General features: G+C 40.6%; 3 protein-coding genes across 4 annotated transcripts; all 3 read left to right on the top strand.

Annotated features, from left to right (window-relative positions):
- On the top strand, window positions 1–2,044 carry zp3f.2 (zona pellucida glycoprotein 3f, tandem duplicate 2). Of its 2 annotated transcripts, none has more exons than XM_085378113.1 (9): window positions 1–136; window positions 249–433; window positions 522–625; window positions 710–801; window positions 873–1,053; window positions 1,138–1,240; window positions 1,312–1,400; window positions 1,705–1,796; window positions 1,923–2,044. In XM_085378113.1, the coding sequence occupies exons 1-9, from the start codon at window positions 1–3 to the stop codon at window positions 2,042–2,044; spliced, it is 1,104 nt and encodes a 367-aa protein (XP_085234239.1). The 2 variants fall into 2 exon arrangements, with proteins under 2 accessions (XP_085234239.1, XP_085234240.1); XM_085378114.1 differs by having other exon boundaries at window positions 70–136; window positions 1,881–2,044.
- Window positions 2,045–4,959: 2,915 nt separating this feature from the next.
- Window positions 4,960–6,622, top strand: LOC146613935 (zona pellucida sperm-binding protein 3-like). The gene is made up of 9 exons (XM_085377944.1): window positions 4,960–5,023; window positions 5,120–5,286; window positions 5,363–5,466; window positions 5,573–5,661; window positions 5,739–5,919; window positions 6,003–6,108; window positions 6,191–6,276; window positions 6,407–6,498; window positions 6,567–6,622. Exons 1-9 carry the CDS (start codon window positions 4,960–4,962, stop codon window positions 6,620–6,622), a joined length of 945 nt encoding a protein of 314 aa, XP_085234070.1.
- Window positions 6,623–9,385: 2,763 nt separating this feature from the next.
- On the top strand, window positions 9,386–14,913 carry LOC146613934 (uncharacterized). The gene is made up of 12 exons (XM_085378786.1): window positions 9,386–9,485; window positions 9,604–9,653; window positions 9,747–9,821; window positions 10,492–10,598; window positions 10,690–10,792; window positions 10,871–10,899; window positions 10,980–11,020; window positions 11,133–11,157; window positions 11,238–11,301; window positions 14,515–14,566; window positions 14,700–14,730; window positions 14,850–14,913. The coding sequence occupies exons 1-12, from the start codon at window positions 9,386–9,388 to the stop codon at window positions 14,911–14,913; spliced, it is 741 nt and encodes a 246-aa protein (XP_085234912.1).
- Window positions 14,914–15,256: the final 343 nt, after the last annotated feature.

The raw sequence follows: 15,256 nt of genomic DNA, 5'->3' as shown, positions 1-15,256 counted from the left end.
ATGGTTGAGGTCATTAAGCAAGAAGTTCATAAAGCATGTTGGTCCCAATGTGTACAGGATTGTTTAGTCATGGGGACTCATCTCTACCTAGATTTGCTTGTCCTGGCTGTTTTTGCAATGACTGTTGCCAATGCAGGTATATATATATTCTTTTTGGGGGAGGATTTCAGACGTATAGACACAAATGCATATTTTTAAGTGTTTCTGTCCACATAAAAGATGACCGTGATTTTGTTTTATTTTTCCAGACATCAACGTGGTCTGTGCAAACAACTCCGTGAGGGTGACATGGAGGGTGAATGCGGAGCTGGTGCCGTATGCAGCTCGACTGTTTCTTGGAAACTGCATGGCATCTCAGTGGAAGGTTCTGCCCTCTGGAGAGGGGGAAGCACAGTTTAACTATACGTTTTCCGAGTGCAAGTTTACTAAAATGGTACTGTACTCTGAGAGATGCAACTTCAGTAGCTTCCACTCACTTGTGAGCTCTAATTTAATCACTTGTTTGCTTTCCCGTCTTGCAGGTAAAGGGAAAACGCATATTCTATCAGAATGAAATGAGCTACAGGCCACAGACAAAGCCAAACCCTCCAGATTTTGTGCATCCCATTGAATGTGTTTACAGAAGGTTTGTGACACTTGTATTTTTTTCTCAAACTGAAATTGTATGAAATGTAGAATCTTGCCATTCTTAATATTTTTTTTATTTCAGACCCAAGGATTGGATTCCCCGATTCGTGAACCCTGGATATATGGTTTCCGAGGGTCACGGCAGGCTGGTCTTCCACATGGCACTTCTCAATGGTAACTTCTCACCATGCCAAATTACAAGCACGTGTTAAAACGCACACTACTTAGCATTTACTTTTCCACAGAGGAGCTATCAAGCATAGCAAAGACGAACATCATTCCTCTGGGCTCCCCCATGCCAATATGGGCAGCAGTGGAGCAGAAGTCTCATCAGCCACTGCTGTTGCTCATGGAGGAATGTGTCGCAGCCCCCACAGCTGAGCTGCGGCCCGGCAGCCAGGTTTACCCAATCATTGGAAACAAGGGGTAGGGTTCCAGTACTGTTCAGACTTTGTACTCAGTGTAGTGGAAACGATGCGTATTGGTAATCTGACTTACCAATTTCTCCAGGTGTCTTTTAGAAAGCAAAAAAGAAAATTCGATGTTTCTGCCTCGGTACCACTCGTCTTCAATCATCCTCTACCTCCAGTCCTTCAACTTTGGTTTTAGAGAGGTGAGAACAGGTTAAATTATTTCAAGAATAAATATTTAAAGGAACTTTAATTCGAGCCCTGTGTTCCTCAGGTGTACATCCACTGTAAACTGGCTGTGTGGGATCCTCAAAATTTTGCCGAAAGCAAGAAGGCCTGTCATTATATAAAGGGAACTAACAGGTGATTATTGAGTTCAACAACTTGTACTTCACAAGTCTTTTACCTTTTTTTTCCTCAGTCTCTGGATAAATGGAAATGACATTACTGTTACACTCATTTAATAAGCTTTTTAGCATCGGAACTCTTAAAAAAGAGATTTACTTAAAGTGTTCAAGTGTTCTTGAGCAAAATTGTACTTAACTGTATTTCATACTGCTGAACTACAGGGTTTTGTGTTTTAATTCATTTAACAGGCTGAACACTGCTTGCTGAATATGGAAGTTATGCTCCACATGACTGCTTTTCTTTTTGTCCCCATCTCCAGATGGGAGCTGCTTGATGACCCATCCCGAAGCTCCCTCTGTAACTGCTGTGACTTGAGCTGCAAGTCTCGGTCCAGGAGGGGTGTTGAATGGGGTAACCTCATGTGTCTTTAATGTGACTGCATGCTATCAGACCTGTACTTTCAAAGGGATTCAAATGACATCTGATTTAAAGAAGCGGGCTGTGCTTCACCACTCATGAATTCAACTCTCCTTGCAGCATCAGACGGTCCGAGTCACAATTCTGTGTTGGGACCCCTAATCATTGTGGACCAATCTGACTTGAGGGACAGTGACACAATGATGGAGTCTGCCACTACAGCTGACCCACAGCTCAAATAAGCTGTGCGACGAAGCTTGGTCAAAACGGATATCGACTGCAGTATGACTGAAGGATCTGATGGCGGATAACCTCCGAGGACGTCACGATTGTGTGATTTGTTTTGCGTATTCATTATTCTGGGGTTTTTGCTGTAAAATGATACTTGTTCTTGATATAACTAAAACATTGTAAACTCTTACTTGTTCTGTCAAACACCAGCCATTTTTATGTGATACTGCTGCTTTTCAGAGATGCTGTGCATCAGTAGGAAGGTGGGCCCTACTGTCAAATGCCTTCTAAATGTAAAAGTCACATTTCTGGAATTGCATTTGAATCCAATAAATGACTATTCTGTATAAACTGACAGTGTGTGCTCTTCAGATACTTGTATTTTCAAAACCTCATTTGGTGTATCACTATTGCCTCGGAGCAAGAAGGTCCTTGGGTCAAAACAATAAGCTGGGGCTTTACTGGGGTCCGTTCTTCGTACCTCGCTTACTACATCCAAGATCAAATCATCGCGCTAACTTTGAGCGAACACACCTGTTGTTGACGATTAGTACAGCTGGATGAAGTAATGTGAGATCACTGGGTGGCTTAACAGGGGCTACGCATCGATAGTAGAAACATTGATCGGCAACCCTTTGATTGGTCGGCGAAAATGTCGAAGGAGCGCGCTCAGTATTTTTCGGCAGCAGAGCAAGAACTCTTGAGGGATTTCAGGAGTTTCAGAGTTTAATTAAAACTCAAGGGAACACTGCAAAGGCTGCAAAAGTAGGAGAGAGGGCTGGCAGAAAGTTGCTGACAAATTAAACTAGTAAGTCATTTAATAATAATAAAAATAATAATGGATTGGATTTATATAGCGCTTTTCAAGGCACCCAAAGCGCTTTACAATGCCACTATTCATTCACTCTCACATTCACACACTGGTGGAAGCAGCTACGGTTGTAGCCACAGCTGCCCTGGGGCAGACTGACAGAAGCGAGGCTGCCATATCGCGCCATCGGCCCCTCTGGCCAACACCAGTAGGCGGTAGGGTAAATTTATTATATTACACTATATTATATTATATTACATTATATCCTCTTTCACATTAGAGCCACGACAGGACCCACTAGAACATGGGAACAAGTAAAAGTGAAATATAATATTCTACAGAATGGTAATATTTATCACTTGTATTGTTTTTAGTCTCTTGAAAAGAGTCCCTGAAATAATCTGTTTGTTTATAACAGCAACCAAGAAAAGGGCAGAGCAAAAAAAGACAGGTGGTGGTCCTGCACCCCCTCGTCAACAAGTTGGTTAAGTAAATAATACCCTCACGGGAAAATCGATATCTCTCAATGAGCACACTGTCGCGCTGAGCTAAAGGATCCTGTCTATCCCGCAATATACGCTGAATTCTGAGGACTCTCCTTATCAGTCTTGCACCTTCCGCAATGGGCTGCTCGCGTATACGGACAGGACATGGCTGCGACAGACTTCCCAAATCCACCTTCGCTTTTATAGCCGTGGTCTCTCATCTTGATTACACGAAGTAATTTACAATTACAACTCTAAAATATGAATTACATCTGAAATAATCAAATACATGAAATAGAATGATTAATAGTACATTTCCCTTTTTTTAGGAAATGACCTGTATGTATCTGTATGGAGTCAATAAAAGAATCAAATCCATTATCTTTAGTTACATTGATAATATTTATTTATGGAAAAACAGTGGTTAAATATCGCTGTTGCTTTCTTATACATGAAGCGGACATACCTGAGTGGCCGCGATCTAATCCTGTTTACATAAAGTGAGCCTGCTCCCGAGCAGGTTTACGCTTACGGATCTGTTGCTATGACAGCAAGTCCCGGATGAGCTTCGGAGATCACGCGAAATCGTCAACAATCAAATCCAGCTAACTTACTTAGCGAGGTACGAAGAACGGACCCCTGAAGTTGACTTGCATGTGTTGAGTTTCCTTGTGGATATTCTTGCTTCTTCCCACACTTCAAATGTGTGAGCGTTAACAGGTGTGAATAGTTGTCTTTCTCTATTAGCTCTGACTGGCTCAGCCCCTCTACAACCATGAATTAAACTGGATGGATGTTTTTCTGAGCTTGGTGATCAGTCTTGGTATAATATTTGACTGTATATGCGCACACACCCCCACCCCTCTGCTCCATATTAGAAAATTAAGGCTTTTCCATCTGAGAGGCATCCCTCTCATTTGGACTACACTGCAATTGACTTTACTGTCTCTTGCTTGTGCAGCTTTTCCTTGGGTCCTCACAGCCACCTGTTTTAGCTTCTCTCTGAGATTCAGAATTGATTTCAAAATCCTCCTGTTTGTTTAGTCATTCATGGTTTAACTCCTTCCTACATCTCTGACCTCTTAGAGCCCTGTGATGCTCCAGGTCCCTCCAATCAGACCGTCAGATGTTTCAGACTGTCCCTCAATCTAGAGTTAAACTCAGACATTTTTTGCCCCCACACTGTGGAACAGCATTCCAACATTAAAACTAGATTTAAAACTTATTTTTATTCCCTGGCATTTGACTCTGTCTGAGTTTAATACTAAAGCTCTCTGTGAGATGACGTGAAACAAGCCGGCTGTAAATGTTCCGGTTTTGTTTTCTGAATTTGACTGTCTAGATCTGAAATTGCCACATACTGATATAACATCTCGTTACCTTCTCAGACTACAGTACTACTGCTTTCATGATCGTAATGTGATGTGAAACTGACTAAACTGGACAAATATTAAGATTTGCATCATGTGACTCACATCACATCAAAATCAACTGAACTCTTTATTGCAAACACCTTGTTGCTGCTGCACCTGTAGCTGCGAACACACAGCAGGTGAACCTGGTTTTGTTGATTAGCCTGTAGTAAGAGAATAAAAACACCAGTGGCACCAGCACCAAGTGTTCAGTCATCATGGCCTCCCTTTGGTATTGTGTAGCTGTTTTGGGCCTGGTGGCAAGAGGTTCAGTAAATGCAGGTAATGTCTAAATGAGAAATAGCTTCTTTTTTAGAATTTAAGGGTAAGAATTTTATGTTTTTAATTATCCCCTTTGCTGCCTCCCTCTCTACTTAGACATGAAACTGGATTGTAAAGGTGGTTTTGTGACACTGGTGTGGACAGACGGTAGATCTCAGATGGACACTTCACTGCTCCGTCTGGGCAGCTGCTTTCCCACAAGCCTCACAGACAGGGAAGCTGTTTTCACTGTGGACTTCAATGACTGTAACTTCAGGAGGCTTGTGAGTAGCCCAGAACTATGTGCATGAAAGAACCGTCTATCCCTACAGGTTGGTGACTCATCTTTCCTCCCCACAGGTTACTGGCAAACGACTAATCTACGCCAATGACCTGACGTACATTACCCCACCTAATTCTGTCATCCCTTCGTACATTGACTTGATTGTCTGTGAATTTGAGAGGCAAGTGGACATGTTGTAACATGGAATGCTGAACAAAAAAGCAAATGTATGTTTAATAAAAAAAAAAAAAAAAAAAAAATGCAACCTTTTAACCTGTTTCATGCAGGCCCAGAGATTGGTACCCCCTGGTTTATGAGCCAGTGTTTAGTACCTATGGTTTAGAAGAACTAGTATTTCATATTGGACTCATGAATGGTGGGTATCTGAAAGTGCCTGAAAATAGAAGCAGTCCTAAACATTCCTGCGACTCACCTTGTTCTGTGTAAATCTAGCTAACTTTTCAGGCCCTGCTGAATCTACAAGATTCCCTCTGGGCTCAATCATCGCCATCATGGCTAGCGTGGAGCAGCAGACCCATCAGCCATTGCTGCTACTCATTGATGAATGTGTCGCTGCCACCACACCTGAGTTGCAGCCTGAAAGTTCTCTATACCCATTAATCACCAACAAGGGGTAAACTTGTGCTATCAAGAAGCACTGACTTGGGTATTCTTGTTGACTAGACCTTGAAATAATCTGTTTCTCTTGAACCTCAGATGTCTTGTCGACAGTAAGAAATCGCGCTCAAAATTTGAACCCAGGCAAAAGACTTCAGAGATCCGGCTATCCCTTCAAGCCTTCAAGTTTGCTGTGGGAGGAGAGGTAAATGTCTTTAACTGCAAGAACTGAATGTAGGAAACGAAGCAGATTGTTGGTTAATCGTGGAATACTATACATCCTGCAGGTGTTTATTCATTGCAGCCTTGTGGCTTGGGATCCCAACGGACTTGGCAATACTAAGAAGGCCTGCCACTACATCAAAGATTATGGGTAAAACGCATACTTGACTCTGTAGTTTGTAGTACTGGATATGTTGTAGTTCAGCTTGAATGCTGAGCTATGACTAAATTGTCCTGGAATCGGCAGAAGCTCAGTGATTATTTCTTCCTGCCTACTTCAGTTGGGAGTTGCTTGACGACCCTTCACACAGAAGTCTATGTGACTGCTGTGAGTCCAGCTGCAAGGCCAGAAAGACGAGGGATCTAGTGACAGGTATACATTTCTACACTTTTATAACTGTGCTCTTGCTGTACAGGACTCAACACTGTTTTTTTCCACAGGGAAGCATGGTGCAGTACAAAACGTAGTCCTTGGTCCACTCACTATCACAGATTAGAATGAGTCACTAAGGCAAGCTTCTCCTTGAAATAGTGGTACAGACATCCTCTTCTCGGACGGCTCTCAAGAATTGCTCCATCCATGTGACTTCAGGCTCAACTGAGGTTTTTAACTTCCAGGCTGTCGGTGCTTCTTTGCATTTCAGATCTGTGCAATTGTATCAAAGCTGCGTAAATAAATGACTTTAAGTATTCATGGGTGTCTTTTAATTCAGTTATTCAAAAATGTACTGAGCGATCAATGTTCAAATACAAACTAGCAAAATCCAAAGGCATGCATTTTGCAACTAATGGGACAACTAATTCTAAGAAAGCTGTAGGGGAGTTGACTAAAGACTCCAGTACATGGAATAAAAGTGACTATAAACGAGGCTTGTAAAATTTTATTTTTAAATATGCTATATGAATTCTAGGCAATACCACCAGCATACTTGAACTGCTGTCCACGCAAGAAGCAACACTGACAGTCAATTTCACATGCTGTTGTGCAAATGGAATAGGCGAAAGGTGGGAAATAGGCAATTAGCAAGACCTAGGTTCTGCAGGTGGTGACAGCAGACCACTTCTCAGTACCTATGCTTTGGTCACTTTTGAATGCTGGAGGTGATTTCACTCTAGTGGTAGCATGAGATGGCGTCTACAACCCACACAAGTGGCTCAGGTAGTGTGTGTGTGTGTGTGTGTCTGCTCAAACAATCAGAAACGGACTCCATGTGCTCGCCAGAGGTAGCCTGACTGCCATTGGGTACAGAGAGGAGATCATCAGAACACTTTGGAGACCATATGCTGGTGCAGTTGGCCCTGGGTTCCTCCTAATGTGAGACAATGCTAGACCTCATGTGGCTGGAGTGTCAGCAGTTCCTGCAAGAAAAAGGCATTGGTGCTATGGACTGGCCTGCCCGTTCCCAGACCTGAATCCAATTGAGCACTCTTGGACACGTCTTGCTCCATCCACCAACGCGACGTTGCACCACAGACTGTCCATGAGTTGGCAGGAACTTTAGCCCAGGTCTGGGGAATTCCTCAGGAGATCATCTGCCAGCTCATCAGGAGCATGCCCAAGCGATGTAGGGAGGTCATACAGGCAAGTGGAGGCCACACACACTGAGCCTCATTTTGACTTGTTTTAAGGACATTACATTAAAGTTGCATCAGCCTGTAGTGTGTTTTTCCACTTTCATACTGAGTGTGACTCCAAATCCAAACCTCCATGGGTTGCTAAATATGATTTCCATTGAAAATTTTTGTGATTTTGTTGTCAGCATATTCAACGGTGTAAAGAACAAAGTATTTAATAAGAATATTTCATTTATTCAGATCTAGGATGTCTTATTTTTGTGTTCCCGTTATTTTTTGAGCAGTGTATTTCTAGAGAGATTCCTGGGAACAGAGGGCACTTACAAGCTTCACAGCGTCCTCGTGTTCCTCACGTCTTATGTTAATCGGACAGGAAATTCTTCCGAATATTTATAGCCAAACAGTGATTAAACTGGAGATGGTAGGCATGATATCCTTGACTGCTGTTTGAGAAGCAGAACTTGTGTATAGTAAATCCTAGCACGGTCTTATTCTAAACGTTTCCACTTCGGATCTTGGTTTTAAGAGGAAGTGTACGTAATACAGACTTCACGTACGTCACCATTCATTAGCCAATCACAACACAGACCGGGTTCCCGAGGCGGGGACTGCTGAGCTAACTGCTCCTGTGTCAAAGCAGCGGCTCCGTGTAGCAGGTAAGGTTAGAAAGACACCTAAAAAAAAAAAAAAAAAAGGAAGCCAATATGAGGGTCCTTTCTTTTTAGTGTTTTGCCAGTGTCCAGTGTTTCCAGTTGTTTGGCTGATTGAGCGCCGTTTTCTACAACTTAAGCTAATTAGCTAGCAAGCTAATACTTTGTGACAGTTTGAGTTTAACTTAGTTTTCAGTGAGTAAAGCCATTTTTTTTAGCTTAATGTCAGAGTCACCTTTGTAGTGAGTAATTGAGGAAACTGAGAGGGATTCATTGAGAATATATTTTTAAATTACTTCTGTTCAGTATTTTTTTTTAAATGAAGGGATACAAATTGATAAGTTAATATAAAGACTGAAATATGCATTGTTAAGCTCGAATAAAATCCTGACGTCTCTCGTGAAAGCCTCTGCAGACTGAGTATTTTGATTAATAAAGTTTAAAAAAAAAAAGATTCCACTGTACACGCAGGAATGACGTTAAAGCATACACAGAAGGAAATAAAAAATCCCCTCAAAATGTTTTGTTAACCAACCACTCCCAGAAGAAAAACATGCTCTACCACAGTTGGACATGTTTCATCTGAAATTACTATTCTTGGGCTTCCTCTTCTCATGCTACTCCTTTTCCATCACCTTTTATCCTTCCTACCTTTGAACTCTGGTTTGGCTTTTATGTAATTATTTCATGTGAGTAATTTTGAGTTGTGTGCAAGACAACACATAAGTTCTGTTTCTAAGTTGGACTACCTGCAGCTACCAGTGTGTAATATGAGGACGGAAAAAAAAAAAGCTGTACAAAAAGAGTGTGGTATAAAATTTTGCACTGATGGGGGTCTTGCAGATAATAAGATCGCAGCTGTTTTTTTAAGAGTCCCATGAAACTATTAAAGACAGGTGCGTGTGCAACAGTTTATTCTGGCTCAAAAAGAAGGGGAGGTAAATAAGGGCCAGTTCTTCTGCAGTAAACTGGGCAATAACCTTGTGTCTGTTTGATTGTTTTGTGTGTATGTGTGTGTTTAGGAAACACACAAAAATGGTCTGGTTCCACTGTAACCAGTGCTTCAAAAGAAGAGGATCCACGTTTGCCACGTCCAGCTGTGGCCACATTTTCTGTGAAGCATGCGTTAAATCAAGTGAGAGAGTTCATTTGCTTCTGAGCTGTAACTAGACTTCCTCATGAGTATGTCTCCACTGTGATGCAGTGCAACTCAAAGTTTGAGGCTGCTAAACCCCCCCCCCCATCTGCTTTAGATCCGTGCACTGTATGTGGGGCCAGCTGCAGCTATCTGGCTATCAATGAGGTTGGTGAGTCTGACGTAATCAGAGCAGCTTACTGTTTGACTTTAATTCAGACATCCAACATTCTTTGTCATGTGGATGTATTTCTGCTTCAGATGAAGCCGCAGGAAAAAATGTTTTTCAACGACCCAGTGAAGCTCATCCAATCACGGCTAGAGCACATGTGTCAGGTCTGTCCCTGCCAGGCAGCATGCACTTCAAGGGATGATCTGATATTGTCGTGTTGGTGTTGTTCCCACATCATCATAATAAATGTTGTTTCAGGTTCAACATTGCAAGTGACCAATCACATTGTTGTGACGTAATACTTTTGCAAGCCAAGCCATTCATTCATTTATGAAATTCCAATGTTGCAAGGACAATATGTATAATGCTTACCGTTTATTAAAGAACAGCATCCTGAAATGCAAAGAATTCAAATTGCTGGATCGGCGGACAGAGGCGGTTTCTCGCAAGTTATGTAGATTTTTATTTACAGTGTTTTTTCCAAACCCGCAAAAGTATTACGTCACAACAATGTGATTGGTCACTTGCAATGTTGAACCTGGAACAACATTTATTATGATGATGTGGGAACAACACCAACACGACGATATCAGATCGTGCCACTTCAAGCCCCATTGCCTCTGTGCCTTTTAATTGTTATAGCGGGTTGTTAAATACCTGTGTATGCAGTCAATTACTATTAACTTGGTATGTCATTAGCTACAGATTGAAAAATGAAATGCATCTCTCTGCTATGATTATTTGGGAAACTCGGAGCTATTACCCACTAGTCAAACTTGATTTGTTCATTTTTCACAGAATTATCATTTAGTAACAATGTCTTCATGTTCCCAGATTGTCATCTTTCAGCAGATGCAGATGGAGAGAGTCATGGCACAATTCAAGCACAAGTCTGCTGAATTGGAAAGACGCCTTAAAGAAGTCACCGAGCAGAGTTACAGGTGATTTTAATGTCTGCTATTATTTCCTCTGTGGCAGTGTAAATAAAACCATCCAACTGCAGTGATTTTCTTCTTCTTCTGTTATTTCAAGGCAACTCTCAGACCTGCAAAGAGAGAATGCTGACTTAAAAAAGCAGCTTTTAGAGGTGAAGAAAGAAACTATGGAATTTAAAAAGCCACTTTCACAATGGAGGGTAAGTCTTCAAAAGCCTAATTTTTAAAACAAGAGTACCAAAAAGATTCATCTGAATGAATCTTCTTCTGCTCTGCAGCTCTCTCCAGGACAATTTCAAACTGAAGGGTAAAAGTTCTTTTTCATTTTAACATGTTCACTTCATTTGTAGTTTTTAAATGAAGCAGTAATAACCCATTCATTTACAGAACTCAGAGGATGTCCCTCCCTGTGGCTGTCACCTCCCCAGGTAACCCCAGTGATTTGTGTTGATTGAAGTGTTACAGTTTAACCGCTGATGCTTAGTTTAATCGTTTCTGGTTCATGTTCATGTTGAGCTTGTGTTTTTCTTTTTTTTCTAGTTACGCCTCGTTCAAGAACCACGAGGTAAGCATCTTATTGTCATGTTGTAGTTGATTTCTTTCTTTGTATCATGTGACTGTTCAAATATGATATATGTGTGTCAGTCATATAGGCTCAGCAGAGTCCCAGAGGTGGAACATGCACAGAGGTCCTAGTCTCTCCCTCAATGTAAGTCTCCAGTTTTACCCAGTGTATTATTTTATTGAACCTAAATTTAATGACCAAATATATCAGACTAAAATTTCATATAAATGTGTGCTCGCAGTGCACTTGTGAAGGAAATACAGATCAAAAGTGAAAATATATCAAGACATGTTTGTCTTAAAAAATAACTGTAAGGTAAAAAGTATTAGATTGAGTTTGACAACTATGATTATATTATAATAATAATAAACCTATATAATACAACTATTATTATATTATATTTATTATTTTATAATTATTTGCTCTCCTATGAAAATTGACAATTTTTTAAAAATAATTTCCCAAGTGCTGTTAAACAAAGAAATGCATTTCTATCACAGCTTATTCAAACTTTCTAATTTTATTTAGGATCCCTACATTATTTTACTTTGCACACAGAAACACAATTACATCACAGACACCAAAAACTACCAGATCAGCATTATTACCTCTCCTTATAATAGCTAATAGTCAGTTACTCAGATAAATTGTATTTTATTTATATGGTACCAAATCACAAAAGTCACCTTGAGGCACTTTATATGCCGCGACTGATTGGAAATAAGGGGAGAAGGACGGGGCAAAAATTGCGCTGTGGAAGAGAGCCAGAGAGGAATAATGACTAATAATTAAATGCAGAGTGGTGTGCAAACACATAGTGAGGGGGAAAGGTGAGTGACGAAGAAACACTCAGCCCATCATGGGAAGCCCACCAGTGCAGCATAACGAAGGGAGGATTCTGGGTCACCTAATCCAGCCCTTACTATAAACTATCAAAAAGGAAAGTTTCAAGCCTTTAAAAAGGATTCTCAGAAAAAGTTACTTTAAGCTCCTAAGACCCAAACTCTTTCATGGCATGCATTTTTAATATCTCTTTCCGATTTGGGCTGATTGGCACCTGATGAATGTAAAAATAAAGAATTGTCTTTTTACCTGATGTCGTTTCTGATAAAAATGATAAGAGGACATTCGTTTTAAATTTCAATAGAACAGTGGCAGTATAATGTCCTTGTAAGTGGATATCAGGCCCTTGTAGAGCAAAATTTAGTATTGTGGTCTAGACCAGTGGTTCTCAAACTGTGGTACGCGTACCAGTAGTGGTACTTGGGCTCTCTCTGGTGGTATGTGGGAAATCTCCCAGTTTTTTAAAGATTAAATAATATACCATTGTAGAGGTATGCAAAGACGACACGAAAGTTCCCGAGGCTCTTCTGGGAGCCGGAGCCAGAAGAGCCTTGAGAGCGGTGTATTTCGCTTGGGTGGGCGGATCCTGGAGGAGGGTCATCACACAGCGGGTAGACAGCGAGGCCACCACATGATGCTATTTCGTGTCGTCGGCTGAAACGCCACGAAGAGCAAAGTGAGCTTTGACGTGCACGAACCACAAAGGAGGTTCAGCAGCTTAACCGCCACAGCAAAAATTAAGACATACAGCTCTGCTATCACTTCCGACATAAATGAAGACAGAAAACTAAACAGCAGTGGTGTTTGTAAGGTTACTGAAGTTGGGCTAGCTGGTATATAATGATGTGTGGGCTACACCGCTATGGTTAGCATAATATAAACACAGTAATACTGGAGGATGAACTCCAGTAAATGGACCAAACTTCAGACAGGAGAACAACTGCAATATAAGGCTAGTCATTAATATACTGCTGCATGGGCTGGGCTGTTGTTACATCGTAAGGTTTTTTAAAACTGAGCTTTAAAATGAATAGTGATGATAAAAACTGAGAGAGGCCAACAGTGATAACTTTTTTTATGGGCTTGTTCAGATTAAATAGAACAAGATACAAAGCATTAAAACATGTTAAAAACACAGCAGACATAATAAATGAAGAGTAGTTTGGACCCGGAAGCAGGTTTCATCAGGTCTTCACTTAAAGATTGGACATCCCACCTGCTGTGAATGTTTTAATACAGTACAGTTGTTATTATTATCACTCGTCACATCCTGTTTATGACAGTTAAAATAAATAACATTCATATAAGAAATAAAATTGTCTTGTGTAAACTGTATGTGGTGTTAAATAGGCCTATACTACTGTACTTCAATTTCGGCCGTAAGGGTGGTACTTCAAGAGCCATATATTTTATGAAGTGGTACTCACTGTGAAAAGTTTGAGAACCACTGGTCTAGACACCCCAAAATGTGATGTCTATATATGTGGATGCCAGGTCCTAGTAGGTTAAATTTCATAGGAGAGCTAATAATTTGTTCTCATCTGTTTCGTAAATAATGTTGAATGCAGTCAGCTTTGTGAGCATTTTCAGGCTCCAGCTTTAACTGCCAAGCAGCAGTTTCTGTTCTCAAGGCATAAACTTACCATCTTCATCATCAACGTCATCTTTAGGGTTTACACAAGTGTATTTCAAGCCCAGCTGGGCTTAAATTAACCCCCTTCCTTGGTTTAAACATCACGGATTTGAGCTACAACTGTTAATAAACCTAATGTGTCGTCTCATCTACTGTCACCACACAAATAAGAGCTGCCTGGAAGGGTTAGTTGAACTATGAAGCTAAAAGGCACAGCTTAAAAGCGGGTTTTCTACTTTCTGTGTCCCTGAGTCCAAGGACGCTTAGGTGTCTGTGACATACAGTAAGCACGAGGGTCCACATGCCTGTCTGTTTTTTGAGGGGGGTTTCTGTGTCTGTGGAGACTCATCTGTGGAGAATTTACATTACTATGCACCAGGCACACATGTGCCCAGATGTAAAGCAGGAATGTCTAATCGGCTGTCGTTTCTCCAGCTGTCTGTGCCCACAGCCGACTATAAACCAGGCAGTCACACTTAATGATCTAAATGTTTTTGCTTGTTTGTTTGTTGTTGAATTGTTTTGGGGTTTGTTTGTTTTTGTTTTTTTTTGGGGGGGGGGGATTATGTGTTTGAAATTACTAAAGATTTGACTAAACCTGTAAACATATAAGTCTGTCTATGGACCTGTACGCAATTGTTGAAGTGGCTGAGTTGCTGATAAAATAAGGGAATGGTGTTTTCCTTCATGGTACCTCCATGATAAAAAACGAGCTTCCATGAGATATAAAACCTGAAAGTTTTTTTCACTCATTACCAAAAATCAGCTTTAACAAGTACATCAAGTATTTTGCTATTAAAACTACTGAAGGTTCCATTTAGAATGTTGAAGTTACAAAATTAAAAACCAAAGGAAACTTTCTTGTGCTTGTGTTTTGTCAGACTCCTGGATCAGCTGCTTCAGTTTCCAGCCATAGTTCTCTTCATGAATACAGTAAGTGTGGCTGCAAACACACTCTTTTAGCTCTGCCATGGATGCTGTGATCAAACTGGAAAATGTGCTGTATCAAATTGGATACTGTGCGCCTCCAATCCCCAATCAAAATCTTTCTCTTTGTTTTAAAAAGGAACACCTACATCATTAAGCACACCTACCAGGTGAGGGAAAAGTTACCTGGCAGCTACTTACAAATTCTAACTTTTATCAAACATTGTAGCAGATTTATAAAAGCTTTTGATATTTTCACGTTACTGAGTCAGTTCATTTTCATCCCCAGAACCCAGACTCCTGGTCTTTTACAGTTCATAAGTGGATTATCAGTTCAGTCACCTAGGCACTGATTAAATGTCTATTTACACCCCTGGATGCGTTCATTAGTTGAGATTTGTGCATTAGGACTATGAAATTGTTGTGTGGTTTTGCCCTGATAACAAAAAGGCATGTATAAATTGTTTTACTTTTAATGGAAGTTGATATTACTATGTTGTTCTGTTAAGGAATTAAACTGACAACTTAGTTGGAGTCATCGTAATCTTTCTGCAAGTACACTGCTGATGCATTAATTTCACGTGGTTCACACTCACAACAAAACTTAACATGGATTAAAAATAAATAGTCAGATATATTCATAGAGTACATTGAACAACAACAAAAAACTTTGCACACAGTTATAAAGGTCAATGC

Source organism: Diplotaxodon limnothrissa, linkage group LG18 (assembly GCF_057381915.1).
Source record: "Diplotaxodon limnothrissa isolate DT_005_m linkage group LG18, D_limnothrissa_male_GT1.1, whole genome shotgun sequence".
Lineage (NCBI taxonomy): Eukaryota > Metazoa > Chordata > Actinopteri > Cichliformes > Cichlidae > Diplotaxodon > Diplotaxodon limnothrissa.
Note: the sequence above shows the minus strand (reverse complement) of the source record. Positions and strands in the feature narration are given on the sequence as shown.